The 22,377-nt window shown below is 38.1% G+C and overlaps 1 protein-coding gene across 1 annotated transcript in view; it reads right to left on the bottom strand.

The window, feature by feature from the left end:
• LOC131218976 (mitotic checkpoint protein BUB3.1-like) overlaps positions 1-22,377 on the bottom strand; it is a 38,580-nt gene that overhangs the window by 1,396 nt on the left and 14,807 nt on the right. Inside the window, exons 3-5 of the mRNA XM_058213895.1 lie at positions 14,190-14,272; positions 4,156-4,422; positions 240-315 (exon numbers count right to left, since the gene is read on the bottom strand). Of these exons, the coding sequence (XP_058069878.1) occupies positions 240-315; positions 4,156-4,422; positions 14,190-14,272 (426 nt within the window). The remainder of the gene's footprint in view (positions 1-239; positions 316-4,155; positions 4,423-14,189; positions 14,273-22,377) is intronic.

Raw genomic sequence — 22,377 nt, 5'->3', positions numbered from 1 at the left:
TCCAATCTAGAAGATCCTTTATTGGGGCATCCTCCATCCTGGATCGCCACAGCCTAGGCCCCACATGTATTGAAATGAAAGCCACAGCACTCTTCACATTTGCTGAGACTCAGGACCTCTATGCACTATGTGCTTACATCATCTAGCTGAATAAAATTTTGATGTCAATATGAATAACAAGCAGAAGTCTTACTCCAAAATGCTCTTATCTATTTTTGAAGGAAAGAATGAATACATACTTCTTTGCTTGACCAGCCTCGGATAAATCAAAGAACTCCATTGCAACACGGCCTTCCACAGAGCTAAGGGCAAAACCTACAAATCACAATTCAAGTAAGAAGGTATCAACCAGGGATAAATCAGAGAAGAAAAGCTTGACACAGCCAAACGAATGAAAAACAAGCACATCAATCAAATAAGGTTTTTTTTTTTTTTTTTTTTTTTTTGAACGAAATCATTCAAATATGAGAGTTACTTTCTGTTTTCCTTTCTTTCTATTGAAAGGCTAGTGAACTTCTAGTATTCAAAATGGCTACTTTCTTATCTCAACTAATTGTCTATGAAACAGTACTTGATGATGAACGATATTGGTCAGCCATAAACCTTGGGTTTGTGGATGGAATCCCCCAAAGAAGGGTTAGAACGGCAGTTCCCACTCCTTGGAGGTAACAAATAAATTACTAGAATCAGGTTTCTGCACATAAAGATTCCACTGACCTGTAAAAAGTAGGCCCGGCCCTCGGGGATACAGTAACACATCTAAGAAACTATTCCATCCAACATACTCCCCCCTTGATATGAGAATGGCGACATGAACTAAATGTCCTGTTCAAGCCAACCTCCTGTTAAGTTTTTCTGTGGGAACACTGCTATAGCATTGTCACTGCGGCAGAGTTTAACCACCTAGTGTTCATGCGACAAGAGAGAGAGAGAGAGAGAGAGAGAGAGAGAGAGAGAGGACTCTTATATGGTTTAGTTCCAACACTTTTTTTTATACATCACCTTTATATCAGGTTTCCTTCAACAAAATGTGTCTCATTCGAGTGAATAGAAAGCCACTACCTCCATCTTGCATAACAAAATGAAGATAATCAGAGTTTAAGAGATAGTATACAAACAGGGGGGAAACCATGAAGTACCCAGCATGCAATGGGATAGATGCATCATTTTGGGAGGAAAGGTCGGATGCTTGTGATTTTGGTAAGGATAGCATAAGAGAGCATGCCAGATCTCCACTCACAGCAAACCTCTTTAAGGTACTTAAATCCCTTGCTGGTGATTACAGGCTAACCCTGTAACTTGTTCTTGGATAGTTCTCCTAAAAGCAATTACAGTTCACATGGTTTTACTATCCATGTGATTTTCAAATAATGGATTCACTCTAAAATCAAATATATATTAATGTCAAGAGCTTTGCTGAGCCTATGCACATGGACTAGGTAGTTCATGCACATGCCAGCATTGCACCTTGATATGAGATCCAATACATTCATCAGAGTCATACTCCTATATAGATGTCTAGTCAAAAAATAGGTCAGTCCGCTTGTCAGAAGAAACAAACCAAAGGCTGAAAAACTTGCTGAACATTCCGTACCCATCCAACAGTTTCTAGCATCATGGCCCACCTGCTGAGTTGAACTGGATTTATTTTTGTGCCAGATCATATACATGGTCCGTCCCATCTGATGGATGGCTAGAATACTGCACTTGTAGGCCATTGGCACATGTGCTGACGTGTGCACAAGCTACCTTGTATGTGCATGTGAGCTTAGCAAAGCTCTAATGTCCAAGTTCTATGGCATAGAACTATGACAGCGGCGTTAGCAACTTTAATGATCAGACTGGTTCTCATTTCGAAATAGCATGATCCCCAATATACCAAAAAATAAAAATAAAAATTGCCGATGTTTTCAGTTGATGGGCAGCTTTGGCATTTTCACAGACCCAATGTATCAGATTGTAAACATAACACGTAAGGGCTTGTTTGGCATGGTCCATTGCATGTAAAAAGGGCTATAACATTTCTCTAGATCACCCTGGCAAACTCGCAATGAATAAAAAGGTGGTCCACAAATTCCATCCCCTTAAGACACATAACGCCAGAAATGATCATTTATCAATGAACCTCCCCGATGGATCAAACTTTCACAACAGACCCATCAACGGACTGCAGAGAGAGAGAGAGAGAGAGAGAGAGAGAGAGAGAGAGAGACAGAGAGAGAGAGATGTGTTACCATGCAGTCTTGTAGACTAGTAAATGCCGCAATCTCCACATGGAGAAGATTCTTATGAAAATAGGGAGATCAAATCGCCACTTCCCCTGATGAAAAAGCATTGGGATATGGTTGCCCCCTGATTAGAAGATGTCGAATAATCTATCAAAGACTTGACTTGACAAGCTATACCCACACCATGGATCTTCCTAAAGCCTAATTAGGTACCATCCCTTATCCCATAGCTCGAGCCTATGGAGAATTCATTGGTGCCTTCTGACACTACCTTCCACATTCCTGGCCGCCTGTGTTGGGAAGACCCTAGAGTGAACTATATACCCACTTGCAGACAATATTTTCTGGACGTAATTTGCTTCCAGAGATCATCATCCTCGAACCTAAACCTCCAAAGCCACTTCCTGAGCAGGGCAAGGTTTACGATGTCAGATTTTTTTTATTCCCATTGTCCCTGATTATTGTGGCTTGCATACCTTATTCCATCCACAAGATAGAACCTTTTCCTCACTCTACCCTGCCCTTCCAAAGGAAGTCTCTTTAAAGCCTATTAATGCAGTTGATGGTGCTAGTTGTACATTGGAAGTCTGACACGTAAACCACCATATTGGAGAGGGATGATTTGATTAGCATGACGCCCTCCCAAAGATACGTGTCCGGTTTCCATGCCAATATCTTGATGAAACTTGATTGTGTAGAACCATTTGCAACCCACAGCACATTTACTGATCGGAAGAGTGGTAAGTTCCGAAGTGTCATTCCAATGAAGTGCATCCCATCTGACAAAAATCTCTCCCATCTAACTGATATTGAGGTAGTAGAAATTTTTTAAACTAGACGTCTATGGCTTATTCTTGAGTTTCTCTTGCAACGCTTTCTTTTATTACAGTCAAATAGAGGTCCTACCAAACCCCATTTTCATCTACCAAAACAATACTGACAGTTTACACACCTGTGATTGTCTCTCTGAATAACAAAGTAGAGAGGAAGTCAAGTTGATGATCAATTTGTAGATTCTGGAAGCACTAAAAAGCAGACTTTTCATACTTACTTTTAGATAGGGGCTTACCATGCTTCTGATTCCCATAGAAACAAAATATAATAATCATACTTTTTAGTGCTCCCATATACCCGGTCCAGGCATATTGACATGTGTGTTCACTCATCTTTGTTTGAATTCCAACAAAGAATCAATCTCTCAATTCCCTCAAACCAAGTTTGAGATCAAGGTATATGCTACAGTACTTCAGTCCCCTAGGCTCATCCTAAGGAGAGCAAAGTGCCACTAGCTTTCTTTAGTCAAATAGGATACGTCTCTGCAGAGCAACTTGGAATCGAGCAACCATGTCATCAAGTTTCCTTTCAGATTGTCTGCTGGTGCACCGTCTAAGCGTTAGGTGGCCATCACAAACTACTATTGTTGCAGAAATTAACCATCAATGACTTGATGCATTTCAACCTTGATCTAAAAGACTTTTCATATGGCCCCATTTCGCAGACACTACGTATGAAAACATGTGTCCATGTCCACAGAAAGCAATAGTAGGTGAAGAAGTGCATATTTTTTCAATGAGAAGGATTGAAACGAGCCATTGCAAGGGGACAAAAAGGTTAAATGAGCACTGCAGATCAATCTTCGTACATACACAAAAAGGGACCAGTCCACATTACTTTTGCTGTTTATAATACTTCTCCCAGCCATCTAAAAATGTAATGATATTGTCCCTTTGAGCACATATCAGATATGTCGCTAACGCATTGTGTTTAACAGACACGACCAGGGGGACAAGTCCCTTAATGTGACTCTAGAATGCAAAACTTAAACATCAAAAAAGATTTCATACTGCAAGCAGCACAGAGAACAACATCTCCATATAAAAGATACAAGATTAAGAGCCATGTGTCCAGACTTGAATGAGAAATATACCTGTCCCATTGGGATAACAGCTCACACATCTAGTTTGATATTTCAATGAAGATTCCCTTCGTTGCTCAGGTTGAGACATATTGCGTAAATCATAGACATTCACATGTCTTCCTGCAGTCGCTACCACTAGACGATGGCCAACTAGAGAAAGTGAATACACACGCTCAGGCTGTGGGTACGTGCCAGTAAGGGTATGCTCCTGCCCGCCTGCACCTCTAGGATCCCAACACTTCAACGTTTTGTCCCAACTGCCAGTGATAGCTTGTCCTAAAATGAAAATGGATAAACAAACAAAGGCATCAGAAACCTTATGAATGACAATGCAAGGATGATGCTTGAAATTCATTTCTATGAAGATGTGTCATTGTCACCCATCCATTTGAGCTGCAGCTTATGAGAACATCATGACTAAATAAGAAAATGAGGGCAACATAAAGAGGCGCAAAACAATCAGGTATGGTTTTCAGGCATTCCTTGTAGCCAGCAAACATATAGATGACTCCAGAACCCTGAAGATAATCAGAGCCGTCAATTACAAAGTGCTACACTATACAAACGAAAATGCAGATCTTTATTTTAATCAAGCATTAGTATAAGAACTAGGTTATAGAAGGAATAAGTAAAATCACTCAAAAGATGGAAGTCATTTGAGGTTGATCGGCAAGTACTGATCAAGTGCATCACAACTAATGTAAGAGGTAACCCAAACATTAATAAAACAGGAATGGCTGGTTCAGATTAAACTTCAAATAGGATCAGATCGTTTGGTTTAAACATGGGTGAGAGGGTTTTGCTTTTGCAACAGTTCCCTTTGTCGTTTCTTAAGTTGCATCTCGTGGGTTGTACCACTATACGGTCCACCTAGACTTTGCTTTAGTTATTTCTTCTCGTTATTAGTTGTTTGTTTTGGTCTAGGACGTGTCGGCTGTTTTTGCTTTTGTGATTAAGGTTATTTCTGTCATATTAACATTTTATTATTAATATAAAGGGGAGAATGTGAGCAACTATCCCTAACTAACCTTGCGTCTCTTCTGCCAACTTTCTTTTCTCTCTCCTTCTCCTCTTCTTCTCTCTTTAATCTACAATTCTACATGGTATCATAACATCCTTATTTCTAATCTAATCCATCTTTCTTCCATCCTATAATTATTTTTCTTCTTTTATTTTTTGGTCTCTCTCATCCCTCTTGTAATGAAAATCTTTTAGAAAAACTAGAGTTTCATTTCTTTCTGTTCTACCGGGCCTTTATAATGGTCCATGACAAGGGGATGAAGTGTTTGTGATCATCACCTCTCATGTGTGAGAGGTGTTGGTGTAGGCAAATAGCCTTCATCACATGCCGTGTTCGTAATCATCGACCTTCATGATTGGTTGGAACATGTGGGCATGTGGGCTGCTTATTCTCTTTAAGTGTGGTGTACATACCGTGTCAAGTGCATATGTTAGGTGTTTGTTGATCGCGAAAGGTCAGCACATGTTTGTATAAGATTGTGGTATATATTCTAGTCCATTGTCCTAAATGGAAGAGAAGTGATTCGAGAACTGGATTCTTAAATCCATTTGGTTTTTTTTTCCTTCCAAATAACCTCTATTAAATTAAATAGGACGAACTATCTTCAATGATCTAAATCCATCTAAGTTTTTTTAGCTATAAGGGCAACTTAAAAAACTTAACCACTAAAAAACTTGATGAGAGTGTCGGTTGTATGATCACCCAATCCAAGAGATTGCTCAAATTATGACGTGTTAGGGAATAGTATGGAACCTTCCATACATTAGTGCCATTGTAATGTTTTTTTTATACTGCAAAAGAAGTGTAGGATGTGTTACAGGAGATGTCTTCATCAAACAAAGACGTCTCTTAGACGTATCATTTATTTGAGGAAATATTTTAGCTACAACAATGGAGATAAATCGCAAGTCGACTATTCTTCAAAACTTTAAAATAAATAAATTAAAAAAAAAAAAACATGAGAGAAACTGAATGTGTATGAACCAAGGTGTTCCGTATCCGTTACGATACGCCCATAAAGGCCAATACGTATAGGTAACGGCCATGACCGTCACGCGATACGGGGTGAAAAGGGAGCAGTTAGTTTTTTGAGACCGTAAAGGCCATTACAGGGGTAACGGTTGAAAAACGATCACTTTTTTTTCTATTTAAATTCAATTTTCTCCTCTTTTTCACTTTTCTCATTTAAAAAACTCTCCTATATCATTTTACAGCAGATTCCGACCACTCTTACTATAGCCTTTAAGATTAAAATTGTGGATTGAAGTAATTTGAGCGAATAGAATCTCCGGGGGCCTTTTTTTCAAAAAATTGAAAAAGCAATATTTATACCTTTTTCTGATTTCTAGTTCTAATGCTTGATTGTGATGTGTAAACATTAAAGACAAAATCATATTAAACAATTCACTAGACAACCCGATACAACACTCTCACCAAAGAGTGGTCCGTTACACTACCATAAACATGTTCAAAACAAAAAATGAATACATATTTTACATTATTCTTGATTTTCTAGATGTTTTTTCAGAATTTTTCGAGCAAAAGAAAATTTTCAACCGTTACGGGGGTCGTTACGCCCCCCATATCGGCCGTTATGGCCGATACCCGTATCATTAATGGTGGTGACCGTTATGGCCACCGTTACCGATACGGAATACCTTGGTATGAACCCCTTACCACTAATTTAGAGAAGCAACATCAACAATGAGACAAGTTCCGTGCGCCCAAGTTTTTATCTGACTCAAAACATGAATATGAACTAGTTCATGCACAGATTTTTTGTGGCAAAGATATGCCATCTCTAAATGAAGTGTATACTGGCCTCCAATGTATATCTCTTTTCTTTACAAATAGAGCCAAGGGCTACTCTGCTTTAGCATCCTTTACTGATTGAGGCCAAACCGCCGAAGTGGTGGTCATGGTGACGGAGGCAATCAAGGTGATCATGATAAAGCAAGAGAAAGTCGTGGTAGAGGTCGTGAATCTAGAAAATACACCCATTGAGGGGCTTACAAATCATTCTATTGAAAAATGTCGGAATCTTTATGGAAAGCCAACATAGGCTAACCTAGTATTTTAAATTGGAAAGAGTAGTAGGTCTCATCCAGCTAGTTCTACATCTACAATTCAACAGTCATGTATGTCTAGAGAGATGGTAACGCTTACTTAAGAAGAGTATTCCAAGTTGCTGAAAAATCTACAAAATCAACATGTTCCTACTACTACCACTCCTACGGCTGCATTCTTGACCTCAGGTATGGCATATTAAGATCTAAGTTCCTTACTCCATGAGTCATTGACTTTGAAGCATCTAACCATATAACAAGTGAGTATGGCATGTACTCTTCCATTAATACATGTTAACAGGTTCATCTATCACTTTCGCAAATGGTACCCAATCCAAAGTAAGCGAAATGGGTATTATTCATCCAAGTTCTTCCCTTTCATTGTCATTGAGTCCTTCATATGCCTCCCTTTGAAGTATTTTGTCTATTAACAAGCTTAGCAAATCTCTTAACTACTCTGTGACCTTTTATCATTCACATTGTGTTTTTCAGAAAAGACAAAGAAGAAGATAGATGAACTACATAAACATGATGGGTTGTATTATCTTGACAATGAAGTTGTTAGCGCGGCCAAGGTATTCCATATCGGTAACCGTGGTCGTAATGGTCACCATGATTACCGATATCAATGTATTCAAAATCGGTTACGTAACGGTAACGGTCATAAACGTTACGCGTTACGGGGTCGAAATAGTCATAACGACCGTTACAGAAAAAACAGGTTGTAACAATCCTGTAACAGTTTTTTCAAAAAACACAAAAAGGTCCACCATATCATAACGGTAACAGTGATGGTTGTTACGTCCACCATTACTGTTTTGGAACATCTTGACTAATATAGGTATCAGTCGTAACAGCCGATGTGGGAGCATAACGATTGTTGCAACCCCAATAATGGTCAAAAAAATATTTGCCTAAAAAATTCTAGAAAGATATTTAGAAAATCCAGAATAGTGTAAATATTCTAAATATATATTCATTTTTTGTTTTGAACATGTCTATAGTACCGTAATGGTCCACTCTTTGGTAAGAGTGTTGTATCTAGTTATCTAGTGAATTTATGAACATGGTTATGTATCTCTAATATTTACACATCACAATTAAGCATTAGAATTAGAAATCGGGAAAAAGGGCACAAATACCACTTTTTTCAATTTTCTGAAAAAAGGGCCCTCAAAGCTTCCATTCACCCAAATCACTTCAATTTACAGCTTTAATCCTAAAAATTATAGTAAGAGTGATCGAAATCTGTTGTAGAATAATTTATGAAAGTTTTTTTAATGAGAAAAGTGAAAAAATAAAAAATAAAGAAAAAATGGATTTAAGTAGAAAAAGGTGCTCGATTTTCGACCGTTACAAGGGTGACAACCGTTATGCCCCGTTACAGCTATTACAGCCCCCCATAGGGTTGATACGGTCCCAAAAAACCAATTGTCCCGTTTCATTGCTGTATTGTGTAATGGTCATGGCCATTACTTACATGTATCGACCTTTATGTCCATATCCTAAAGAATACGGAACACCTTAGGCGTAGTGGCACAGAGGTACATCTCTCCATATCAGTGGCACTACCGTCTCAATCACCGATCCTTGAAGATTCTCAAAAGTGTTATTCATTCCTTATCATTTCTTTTATTTCTAGAGTATGAAGTATGTGAGCTTGTAAATATCATCGCATTCCTTGTCCATCATGTGTGTGTGGATGCATGCAGGAAGGTGCCCAACCCCCCCTCCCCCTATTCATTCCTTATCGTTTCTTTTATTTCTAGAGTGTGAAGTATGTGAGCTTAGTAAATATCATCGCATTCCTTGTCCATTGTGCGTGTGTGGATGCGCGCGCGAGGGTGCCCCCCTTGGAACGGTCCTATAACAGTTTTTTTCAAAAAACAAAAAAGGGCCGTAACGGCTCGTATCATAACGGTAATGATGGTGGTCATTACTGCCACCGTTACCATTTTGGAACAACTTGACCGATATAGGTATCAGTCGTAACGGCCGATGCGGGAGCATAACGACTGTTGCAACCCCAATAATGGTCAAAAAAATTGTTTGCCCAAAAAATTCTAGAAAGATATTTAGAAAATCCAGAATAGTGTAAATATTCTAAATATGTATTCATTTTTTGTTTTGAACATGTCTATAGTAGCGTAATGGTCCACTCTTTGGTAAGAGTGTTGTATCTGGTTATCTAGTGAATTTATGAACATGGTTGTCTCTAATATTTACACATCACAATTAAGCATTAGAACTAGAAATCGGAAAAAAGGGCACAAATACCACTTTTTTCAATTTTCTGAAAAAAGGGCACTCAAAGCTCCATTCACCCATCAATTTACAGCTTTAATACTAAAAATTATAGTAAGAGTGATCGAAATCTGCTGTAGAATAATCTATGAAAGTTTTTTAATGAGAAAATTGAAAAAAAAAAAAAAGGATTTTAGTAGAAAAATGTGCTCGTTTTTCGACCATCACAGGGGTGACAGTCGTTATGCCCCGTAGCAGCTGTTACGACCCCCATAGCGGTCGATACAGTCCCAAAAAACCAACTATCCCGTTTCACCCCCGTATTAGGAAGAAGAAGACATGATTCTTGTACATGAGTAAAATTAAAGACTAGAGAGCAAAGAGAGAGAGAGGGAGAGGGAGAGAGTTACACACTTATAGAGAGAGAGAGAGTTACATACACTTGTAAAGACTCGAGTCTAGATAGAGGGAGAGAGTAGAAATTATAGTGAGAGTGATCGAAATCTGCTATAGAATAATCTATGAAAGTTTTTTAATGAGAAAAGTAAAAAAAAAAAAAAAAAAGGATTTAAGTAGAAAAAGGAACTCGTTTTTTACCGTCACAAGTGTGACAGTCATTATGCCCCGTAACAGACAGCTGTTATGGCCTCCCATAGCGATCGATACGGTCCCAAAAAAACCAACTATCCCATTTCACCCCCGTATTAGGAAGAAGAAGACATGATTCTTGTACATTAGTAAAATTAAAGACTAGAGAGCAAAGAGAGGGAGAGGGAGAGAGTTACACACTTACACTTTTAGAGAAAGAGAGACAGAGAGAGAGAGAGAGAGAGAGAGATACACACACTTGTAAAGACTAGAATCTAGATAAAGGGAGAGAGTAGAAATAGAATAACTTACACTTACACTTGTAACTGGGAGAGAGAGAGAGAGAGAGAGAGAGAGAGAGAGAGAGAGAGTTCGTCTTCCTAAATCTTGAATCTTGTAGTTTGTATCCTAAAACTTGAATCTTGTAGTTTGTACTTTGTAGGCTAGCTTGTACACTTGTAAGTTGTAGGCTTGTAGCTCATAGATACTAATGATATAAACTTGTAACTTGCAAGTTGTAACTTGAGACTTGAAAAAAAAAAAAAAAAATTGAAAGAGAAAGTAAGAAAGAATGAGAGAACGTAAGAGAGAGAGAGAGAGAGAGAGAGAGAGAGAGAGAGTGTAAGAGAGATAGAAAAACAAAGAATGAATGAGAGAATGTAAGAGAGAGAGAGAGAGAGAGAGAGAGAAGAGAATGTTACTATTTAGTAAATGAATTGAATGAAAAAAAGCGAATAATGAATATTACAATCTACTAAATGAATTGAATAAGAAATGAAAGTATGAAACTATAAAAGATATGGGAAGAACGAAGAAGAAATGTTCTTGGAATACATGACTCTAGATCTTTTGAACAATAAACACTTCAACTTTGAGATTCAGGAATGGGAAACTTGAAAGAGTTATGGATGGAAATATGGAATGTTGATCTTTGAAGTCTTGGAATTAGTCCCAATAGTCCTTTTTTACCATTGGGATATTGTGCAATCACATAATGTCGCATAAAGACATACGATCACATATGTGATGGGATCGCATATGCCATCATGGCACATCCGATCCCATCATATATATACACATATGCAACTGCATTTGACGACATTAGGCATGATCAAGTGTTGAAGCAGCATATAGAGGAATGACTCATACTACTTGTGAGTTAATGTGGATCAAGAAATGGGGTTTGCAGTGAATCTACCTATACAGTTGTTTTGTGATAATCAGGCAATATCTCACATTGCAAATATTTTAGTATATCATGAGAGAACTAAACATATTGAAGTTGACTATCATTTCATACATAAGAAGGTCTCCAGTGGAGAAATCTCTATAACATATGTCTAGTCTAAGAATCAACTTGTTAATTGGTTCACCAAGGCTTTTAGTCACAGTCAATCTATACACAAATCCTCAAAGCTTGGCATCAACAACATCTATGCTCCAACTTAAGGGAGTGTTAACGGATGTGGAGATGTGGGCCATACCATTGGACGGTCCACCTTACTCTATTTTTAGTCATTTCTTCTTGTTATTAGTTGTTTGTTTTGGTCTAGGACGTTTAGGGTATTTTTGCTTTTGTTATTAATGGTATTTTTGTCATATTGACTTTTTATAATTAATGTAAAGGGGAGAGGGTGGGCATCCAACCCTAACTGACCTTTCCTCTCTTCTCTCAATTTTCTTCTCTCTCCTTTCTTCTCTTCCCTTCTCTCTTTAATCTATAATTCTACACATCCCATACCAAATGATGAGGAATTTACAGATGTCAGTTAATAAAACATTTTAAGATATTGGTTCTTTATTAAAGGGAAACTTTATCAATGAAAGGTATAAAATATATGCCAAGATCGACATTATGGAATAGTGATCCGAACTATCAAGAGAAACTCTAAAGAGTCATACCCCTTTGGCCAGGAATCAGCAACACTGTTAGCCAATCACATGACTAGAAGATATTAGATGCAGAAGTGAATTGAAATCTGACCATTCAGTTTAACCAAGAAGAAATGACGAGATGGGCATTTCCAAGTACCCACAATTGTAGCTCTCAAATTGCAATTGCATTTCTTCCAACTTCAACTCTAAAGTAACCTACTTGCAATTTGGAATTGAGGCCCAAACCTTCATAAGAAGCTAGAGAAATCAGAATTTGATCATTCCACTTCACTAGACTAAATCCAATTTTAAGTCCATAAAATCACACTCTAAATTATCTCAGTAAATCCTGAATTTCATTAATACTGAAGTCCAACTTATGCATGAAGCAAAGTGGCATCAGATTTGGGTTCCAAAGCAAGTTCAAAATGTTAGCAAGTATAAATAGCAAGGAAGCTGGAGTAGGATCGTGAGTCGAAGAATAATTCAAAGCGGGAGTATGACCTGGCCAAAAGGATTGTGCAACTTAGGACTCCAACTAGAAAGTGGCATAATCACAATGGGAGCCCATACCCTCAATTTGAATGCTAAGGTAATCATAACTTGGTTCTTTCCACTTTAGTAGGCAAAAATTCAATTCTACAGTCCACCTAAACACACTCTCATCGATCTTGGCAAATCCTGACTTTCATTCATATTAAATGCTAGCCCCCAAGGCTTGGTTTCTTTGATGATATCTGCTTGATGACATTTTGTGAGTTGCTGTGCATAACTGCTAAAGAGCACAATAAGAAAAGAATCTTAAATCCTTTACAAAGTGATGGAGCTTCCACTGAGCTGGAACTTGGAATCCTTTAACCTTGACTGTCCAAAATATACCAAGTTAATCTCTCCCCATCATCTCGAGCAACATTTCAAAAGTTCAAACTGGTCCAGAGTTCTAATAGATCTTTGACCAAAATCTAGCTTCCAGCATCTGGTTGGAGGCTTCAGCCACTTCTTGACTGGTCTGTCCTTAGTCCTCACCCATTCTCTCTTAAGCTTCATGTATCATGGATATTGGATACTGAACAATAGTGAAGTTTGAATGTGGGATGAAAGGAAGGCTGGTGGGGAGGAGATAAAGAGTGGAAATGCTCTTTTCCCAAAAGATAGCATGGCTCTTTTGGGAATTATCTTAAATGAGACCTTGGGACGAACAACTGGTTTGGATTTTTTTAATTCAAGATCCTATCTTGAAGATGTTTGAACCTTCAAGGGCTCAAGTTTCTTGGGAGTGAGATGTTCTCTCTCTATCCTAGTCCTAGACTGCATATATAAACTTCGTTGAATTTACATAAACCATTTATGCATGAGTTACAGAATGAGATGAGAGAATCCACTCTTTCGCTTTGTGATTTCATTGGGCAATGCCTATATGGTGTATGGAATATTGCAAAGTGAAGCCTATCTTCTAATCATGAAAGGATTTAGGCCTTCGACCAAAGTTCATTGATTGACTGGGCGATTTGCCAAGTTGGATCAAAATAGAGACATGATTCCACCTAGATAATTTTGCATATGGCTAAGAAATACCAACCATGTCAAATGGCAACATGTAATTAGTTGAAATGAGTCAAATGACGAATATTTTTGAAATCTTGGTCTGGCGATACCAGAGAAAGCAGTATGAGGCAAAGGAAAAGGCTTTCCATAGCATCTTAAAGCAATTAGAGAAATGGCATGGGCCGAAATAACAATCGGATAGCAAACTATATAAGAATTGGTGATGATAGTTGGATTGCTAGGAATTTTCAGACAAAACAGGAGAAAATCAATCCGACCATCAGATATATTTGTTGTCGCAATAAACTCAGAAGCAGTTGAACAAAAAGTACATCCACAAGGAAGAGTGTATCATCTAATAATAAGCACATATCAACACGTAAAAGTAAAAATTTTCATAAATCAATTCTCAGTTACTCTTGGTTTCAACTAAAACTACAATTTAGTCGTTTCACTTCAGATAATATCTACACCAAGAACTATCAATCAATGACCTTACCAAATGCAATGCAAATTTGCAACTATGATTGTGGGGTTGAAGTTAAGGGTCTACATGATAGATTTTTAGTTTTAAGTAAGAAAAATGATGTGTACATAAAATTAGAAGGATTTTTCCTCCGTATGCACACGTTCATTCAAAAAATAAAGAAGAAATCTCGGTATTCATTTTTAATCTCTTGGAAACAAGTATCTAAGCAAACAACCTGTTGCATAAGAATACTCAACACAACGGACAGGAGCTTTATGCCATCCCAAGATATCCTCCTTGCCAGAACTGAAAGCATACCTGAAAAACAAGAGTAGACGGTGTGAAGCTTGAAAACTATCTCTTTAGACAACTACTTTACCAAATTCACAAACTTCAATAAAATAGACAAGGAGCTGCCATCAAAGGTATTCTTCTAATGTTTCAAATACTTCCATGCATTTGCCAAACACTTTTCTAATGCAAAAATCAAAGCTTTAAGGTTGCATAGTGTTGGAGAATTTAGGCCTAATGTTTTTCAATCATGCTGAAAACAGCTTCGTATTGAATAACAATGCTCTTGCCCTCACAAGTCACATCCCAGCTCAAAATGGCATTGTTGAAAGAAAACATCAACATATTATAGAGAGTGCAATCACGATAATGCAAGCATGCAAACCCTGATGAGGACATCACGCGCACACGCACACGCACGCCGCTGCCGCCCCTATGCACGTACGCAAGAAGAAGGAGGGCCCCACCGTCGATCTGGATTGATGACGACGTCCAAGGAGGGCTTCTTAGCTAGAAGATGGAGTTTTGGTTCGTTGAAGTGGACCCGATAGTCAAGTAAAGCCCATCATAGGATCTCACGATCGTGGCCCACTAGTCTGCTTAATCTCATATTTTAGGTTTTGCTTATTAATGTTATTTAGAGTATCATGGACGGTTTAAATTTCTTTGATTAGTTTTTATTTTTGTTTACTTCATCACCAAGTAATAGGTCGCGCACATGGCGCGAATTTTGGGGTATAGGGTTTTCCTATAAATAAGCACCCCTTGTAGGTTTTTTAATCTCATTGAATCTTAATAAAAATTCTATGTTTTTCTACTCGTCTGAGTTCTCGAGTTGTGGAAATCTAATTGGGTGCGAAGCCCTCCCTTCATCAAAGGGCTAACTACCGTGGTGCGAAAACACAATGATCCCGATTCGCCCTCATCCTCTACCATCTCTATTTCTCATCTCCTACCACCATCCATGCTTCAAATCTGTCCTTTATTGCAACAGTTTTCCTCTTTACAGTAGACTTCTAGATTCTGGCCCTGCAGGAGGGCTGAAACTTCGGCGAAGCACCACGCACAGACCACGCATTCAATCGACACGAAACTTGGAGGTTTTGAAGCCCTCCCTTGGCCTACCAGAGCCAAGGAAGCGCTTTCAGCATTCGGCGCCCCCTTGCACATGCGGCCAGACCCTTGCGCACGTGCGACAGGCCTGGCCCGCTGTCCACGCATGGGGACTATCTCTAGGTTCAGATTTTCGCCTATTTTACTCATCTCATATCTATTTTCCCTAACTCTAACCATAGATTGCATTACTTTCAATTTATTTGCCCCTTTTCTTACCCTAGGGTTCTTTAAATTAGAATTGGTAAATCCCTTGGATTAGGGACTAATTGTTGTGCATGTGTAGATGATTTTTACTTCCCTTTGAGTATCGTTTGGTCCATAATTTTACTGATCCAACCCTAGCCTGTGTAGGCCTGGACCTGCACAAATTCCCCTTGCTTGAATGTTTGAACTTTTGTGTGGGATGTGGAATTTTATGTGATTGTTTCTGAATTAGTATAATCTAAAGCCTGAGATCTTGTATATCATATTTAATTTTCATATCCTGCATCAAATTTGGTATCAGAGCTTAGGGTTCTTATAGGGGAATGCATTACATGTTTAGGGTTTAGTTGTTTATGTCCAGTACGCATCAATTCTTATCATATATGACTGTTTAGAGGTCCATAAACCCTGACATAAGCTGATGAAATTTTCTGTTATCCCCTTGAATTATTTTAGAAATTAATTTAGCTTTCTATTTCTAGGTTTAGAAACTTTCCTTTTCTGTTTTTAGAAACTAATTTTTTAGAAACTTTCCTAATTTGTTTTTAGAAACTTTCCTTTTTCGTTTTTAAAAACCAGGTTGCTTTTTTAGAAACTTTCCTAATTTGTTTTTAGAAACTTTCCTTTTTTTGTTTTTAGAAACTAGGTTGTTTCTTAAAAAAACAAATAAATAAAAATAAAAAACTTTCTTTTATTTTGACAACTATATTGCTGGATTTTAATAGCACTACGTAGTTTCCCTCATATAGAGTCTCATAGGATCATTTAGTCTCATTTAATTGCATATAGTTGTAGTAGAAAGTCCTTAGGTGGAGTTAGCAGTTGTATGCCCACACGTACGGGTCGTGGTTTTGGTTTGCACCCTGCACTAAACATGGAGCAACTACAAGAATCAGTAAACAAGTTAACCCAGCGGGTTGAATCTTTGAGTAAGCGCTTGGAACAACGCATAGATCAACGGCTTGACCAACTTAATGATAGCGTTACCCAACTAAAGGCCTCCCTCGGAGCAAATATCCAATCTCAGGCAAGTGGTCATGAGATTAGACCAAGGAATGGAGGTGGCCAAGGAATTGGTCATGGGCGCGCACCTGTGCACCCACACCGCGAGGGACATCATGATCAATATGACCCAGATGCGCAACTCCTCAAGGGAGTTAGAGTAGACGCTCCTACGTTTGATGGCCACTTGGACCCTAAAGTCTTTTTAGATTGGTTGGCGGATATGGACCACTATTTTGAGTGGTATGATATGATGGATGTTTGTCGAGTCCGATTCGCTAAGATGAAACTTGTGGGCCAAGCAAAGAAGTTTTGGGCAACGGTAGAGCGAAAGAAAGAAAGAGCGAGGGAACTTCCAATAGTCCATTGGGGAGAAATGAAAGAAACACTTAATGAGAAGTACCTCCCTTTCTCTTATCGCTTACGGTGGATTGAAGAGTGGCAGTCTCTTCAACAGGCTTCCATGAGTGTTGCTGACTATATTGAGAAGTTTGAAGAGTACTTGACCAGCTGCGAGGTTGATGAGGACCCCGTACTTACCCTTGCTCGTTTTAAAACAGGCCTCCGTCCTGACATTAGGATCAGTGTTGTCATGTGCGATCGCATATGCGCATATTTTTGGGGCGATTACATATGCGGCAGTGGCATATGTGATCCCTGCCACATGTGCCAGCATATGCGATGTATGCGATCGCATAATGGCCAACGGTCAGATTTCTGACCCTTTTTTGACCGTTTTTTTTTATCCGGATTTTTTTTCTCTATAAATATGCATTTTAAGCATTCCTAGAGGCAAAAAAAGCTCAAACTCTCTCTCTATTCTCTATTTCTCTTACTACATCCTCTCTTACATATTTCTAATTCTAACTTCTAAGCACTCTACAATCTACATTATACATCCACTCCTCTCCATCCATATTTCATTTCTATATTTCTTTTCTTTTCCTTCAACTTTCAAGAATCAAGAATCAAGGAAGGGTACGAGAATCAAGAATCAAGAATCCAAGATAAATGATACATTATACCATCCATATTCAAGAATCAAGATTCAAGAGTCAAGAGACTCCTTTCTAATCTCCATCCATTGAATTGATTGAACTCTCTTTCTAGTTTCTACTTTCTAGTTCAATCAAGATTCAAGGGAACATACATAACATCACTCTCTCTTTCTATTTCTCATTTTCATTTAGAGTTTTATATTTCATAATATCCAAGTTCTAACTAAGTTTTCAAAGTTCTAATTTCTAAGTTTCTAATTCTACTAACTTCTTTCTATCATTTTTTTTTATTTTGTTTGTTAATTGATTTGTTACTTTGTTAGTTGTTAGTTGTTACAACTTACAAGTTTGAAGTTACAACTTACAAGTGACAAGTTACAACTTACAAATTACATCTTACAAGTTACAAGTTACAACAAGAATTCAAGATCAACACTCAAGTGAAGGGGCAAAGGTAAAGGGAAGACAAGTAGACAACTTAGACAAGAATTTGGAAGTTAAAAGTTGGAAGTTGGGAACCTCTTTTAGATTTGTAATTTTAATTTTATTTGTGTGTAAATCTCTCTCTCTCTCTCTCTCTACAAGTGTAACTCAACTCTCTCTCTTTTTCTCATTTTCTTTTCCCTCTTCTTCTCCCTTTCTACAAGTGTAAGTGTGTAACTCAACTCTCTCTATCCCTCTTCTTCTCCCCTTCTAGTTTCTACAAGTGTAAGTGTGTGTGTAAGTGTAAGTGTAACTCTCTCTCTCTATATATCTCTCGCACTCTCTCTCTCTCTATATCTCTCGCTCTCTCTCTCTCTCTCCCAAGTCCCATCTCTTTAGGCTCTTTAGTCTTTACTCTTACTTACTCTTAGATCTACTTCTTTCTTACTTCTTAGTTCTTCTTCTTAGTCTCTTACTTTATTTTAGTTTTCTTTTTATTTGTAGTTTACTTTATAGTTTCTAGTTAGTAGCTAGCTAGTTACTTTTCAGTGCTAGGATACTAGCAAGTAGCAAGTGGCAATCAATAATACACACACCACCATCCACCATCATAATGTCTTCTTTCCAATCTTCCTCTTTGAAACTCAAGTCGAATGACCCAAGTTGGAAGTATGGGCACTACCATAGTACTACCGAAAAGACTCACATAGTATGTGAGTTATATGGGTATGTGAGTTCCGGTGGCATTGCAAGGCACAAGCAACACCTTGCACATTTACCGGGGTCAAATGTAAAAGAACGCGACAAAATTACTCCAGAAATCCGAAGGGAGATCGTGAAGTATATGAAAAAACAATCAAAAAAGAAATACGATAGTGCCCTACGTCAGGAGGAATATATGGAACAAGATGCATATGAAGATATAAATGTAGTTAATGTAGATGAAGCTAGTCCTACTCCCCCTACTTCGACAGGCCGGTTTAGACCACAAGTACAACCATCGAAAAGAGCCCAAGGGCATGGGCCCATAGACAGATGGTGTAGACCACACCCTGAGGATGTGGTCGACCAAAGGGGTAGACGGAAAGGGTCGGCTCAAACAACTTTAAAGAACCGGTATAAACAAAAAGATAGGAAAACCACAATTCAATATATTGATAAGTGGTTTTACCAAACCGACGTTGCTTTCAACGCCGTTAAATCGAAAAGCTTCAAGGTAATGATTGAGGCTATAGGTCAATTTGGACCTGGGCTTAAACCTCCTTCATATCATGAAATGAGGGAGACATGCCTAAAAACTGAAGTTGAATATACACAATCCTTCATAGCTGAATATAAGGAATCATGGAAAATATATGGTTGTTCACTAATAGCCGATGGATGGACCGATAGATCTGGTCGATCTCTCATTAACTTTTTAGTAAATTGTCCAGCTGGGATAATGTTCTTGAAGTCAGTGGATGCGCCGGGCCATTCACACACAAGAGAATATTTGTTTAACTTACTAGATAGTGTAGTTGAAGAAATAGGTGAAGACTACGTTGTACAAGTAATTACAGATAACGCAGCCTCGTATGTAATGGTCGGTGGTCTTCTTATGGAGAAGAGGCGACGTTTATTTTGGACCCCCTGTGTGGCCCATTGTATTGATTTTATATTAGAAGCTATAGGTAGATTATTTATAAATGTGATTGCAAGGGCTAGAAGAATCACGGTCTTTATGTACAAACACGCCCTTCTTCTCAGTCAAATGAGAAAACACATTGGGGGTAACTTGCTACGTCCAACAGTCACTCGTTTCGCTACAACCTTTTTAACACTACAAAGGCTACATGTAAAGAAATCAGAACTTAGAAACTTTGTAGTGTCTATCGATTTTACAAGTGGGCCTTGGTCAAAGAAGGCTGAAGGGAAACGGGTTCAACAAACAATTCTTTCTTAAAGTTTTTGGACTCAAGTGGTAAAGGTGTTAAAATCATCCGAACCCTTAGTCACTGGGTTGCGATTGGTGGATGAGGATGAGAAGCCCACAATGGGCTACATATATGATGCGATGGAGAGGGCGAAAAATAAGATCATGGACTATTTTAACTATAGAGACCGTGATTACAAGCCAATTTTAAATATTATAGATAGAAGATGGGGCAGCCAAATGTCATCCCCATTGTATTCGGCTGCTTACATCTTTAACCCGGCCCGGCCTGTTTATTCGCTTCTGCTAATCCGCAGAAGCACTAACTATGCATATGGTTGGATTTATTGATGTCTTGGAAAGAATGATTCCAGATAGAGGAGAACAGGACAAGATCTCAACTTTGTTGGACTTCTACACAAAAAGTGAATGGATATTCTCAAGGGATATCGTAATAAGACATCGGACAATGAAATTACCCAATAAGTACTTCTATGAATGAATGTTAGTGTACTGTCAACTGTGTACTGAACTCTTACAAAAAGTTTTTATACAAAGTGTCTCTAAGAGACTAAGAATCTAACCTATACTTAAACTGTTTTTCTCAGCTGACTGGTGGGCTGCCTATGGAGTTGACCCGAACAGGAAGGATCCAGATCTAAAGAAGCTGGCTATGAAGATTCTTGGACTCACGTGTTCTGCCAGTGGTTGCGAGCGCAATTGGAGCACGTTTGAGGCAGTAAGTTTAGACTGTTTAGTAATTGCTTTTTTTTTGTAAACTTTAATTTTTTAGTGACGTAAGCTAAATTAATTACCTAAATAGCTAATGTCAAATGTGCTTTCTTTCTTGCAGATTCAAACCAAGAAAAGGAATCACCTTGAGCAAAAAAAGCTCAATGACTTAGTTTTCGTTCAATACAATCAAAAATTGTGAGAACAATTCCAAAGTAGGAAAGAAAAGCTCAGTTTCTTTCACTCTATCTGCTTAGATGAGTTGGATGCAGATAACAAGTGGCTCGTAGAGACAGAGGACCCGGTATTTGCTGGAGAGGAGCTGACATGGGCACAAGTTGAAGATGCCGCATATGTATCGACACCTGGTGAAGGTAGTAGTACCACTCGAAGGTGAAGGACAAGGGGAGCTGGGGGGAAAGTAGTAGTCGTCAACCCGTTGATGAGATTGAGGAGATTGAAGAAGGAGAAGGTGATAATGATGATCAAGCTGAAGATCATCCACCATTGGATATTGATGAAATATTAGTACGTACAGATGATGAAGAAACGAAAGAAGAAGAAGTATATGTGGAAGAAGGAGATGACTCGAATGATGATGATGATGGTGGTGGTGGTGGTGGTGGTGGTGGACCTGGTGGTGATATGCTACCATAGCTACTAGATCAATGTATATGATTAATGATTATTGATTAGATAAATAATAAATACATAACTTCTCAATTTTGTTTAATGCTTGTCTCATAAGTCTAAGTGTGTTGATGTTGATGTTGTTGATTGTTGATAACTTGATATTGAATTATTAATAACTTGATATATTATGTATCATGTACATGTAGTGTTGAATGTTGAATATGGATATTTGATATTTCATATTTCATATTTGATTTTGTTAAATGTAAAATGTTAATTGTTAAGATTTAAGAAGTTAACTATATTGTAATTTGTAAATGTATCATTATCATAATTCATATGAATGTAATTGGTTGGTTTTATTTTTTTTTACTTAAATTAAATGTATTTCATGTCCCAATGACATATAATAATTTATTTTGATTTTTCTGATTTTTTTTTAAAATTTTTTGAAAAAATGCAAAAAAAAAAAAAAATATGCGACCGCATATGCGATTGTGCGATCGCATATGCTATTTGACAACATTGATTAGGAGAGAGTTGTTCGCCAAAGACATAGACACTATTAAACAATTGTATCAAGTAGTGTTAGACGTCGAGCAATATCTCAAAGCTTTGTGGGAAGGCGGTTTGACTTTCGCGAGTCCAATACTAAGGCCAACTCCTCTGGGGCTAAACCTAATACTAGATACCAAAACAAACCTTCTAACAATTTTCAGCCCAGGCGCAAGGATGATAAGGGCAAAGAAATTGTCGGGTCTAGCTCACGTGAAAGTGGGCAACTAAGTGTTTTAGGTGTCAGGGGTTTGGTCACTTTGCCCACCAGTGCAGCACGAGAGAGGGCACCAAAGTATTCCTTATTGATAGGTAAGTAGAAGTAGTACACCCCAATGTTGTCATGTGCGGTCGCATATGCGAATATGCGATCGCATATGCGCATATATTTGGCCCGATCGCATATGCGGCAGTGGCATATGCGATCACTGCACATATGCGATCGCATATGCCACATGTGCCAGCATATGCGATCACATATGCGATGTATGCGATCGCATACTGCATATATTGGCCAACGGTCAGATTTCTGACCGTTTTTTTTTTTTTTTTTTTTT

This window comes from Magnolia sinica, chromosome 11 (assembly GCF_029962835.1).
Source record: "Magnolia sinica isolate HGM2019 chromosome 11, MsV1, whole genome shotgun sequence".
Taxonomy (NCBI): domain Eukaryota; kingdom Viridiplantae; phylum Streptophyta; class Magnoliopsida; order Magnoliales; family Magnoliaceae; genus Magnolia; species Magnolia sinica.
The sequence above is the reverse complement of the archived record's forward strand: the minus strand, read 5'-3'. Positions and strand labels throughout refer to the sequence as shown.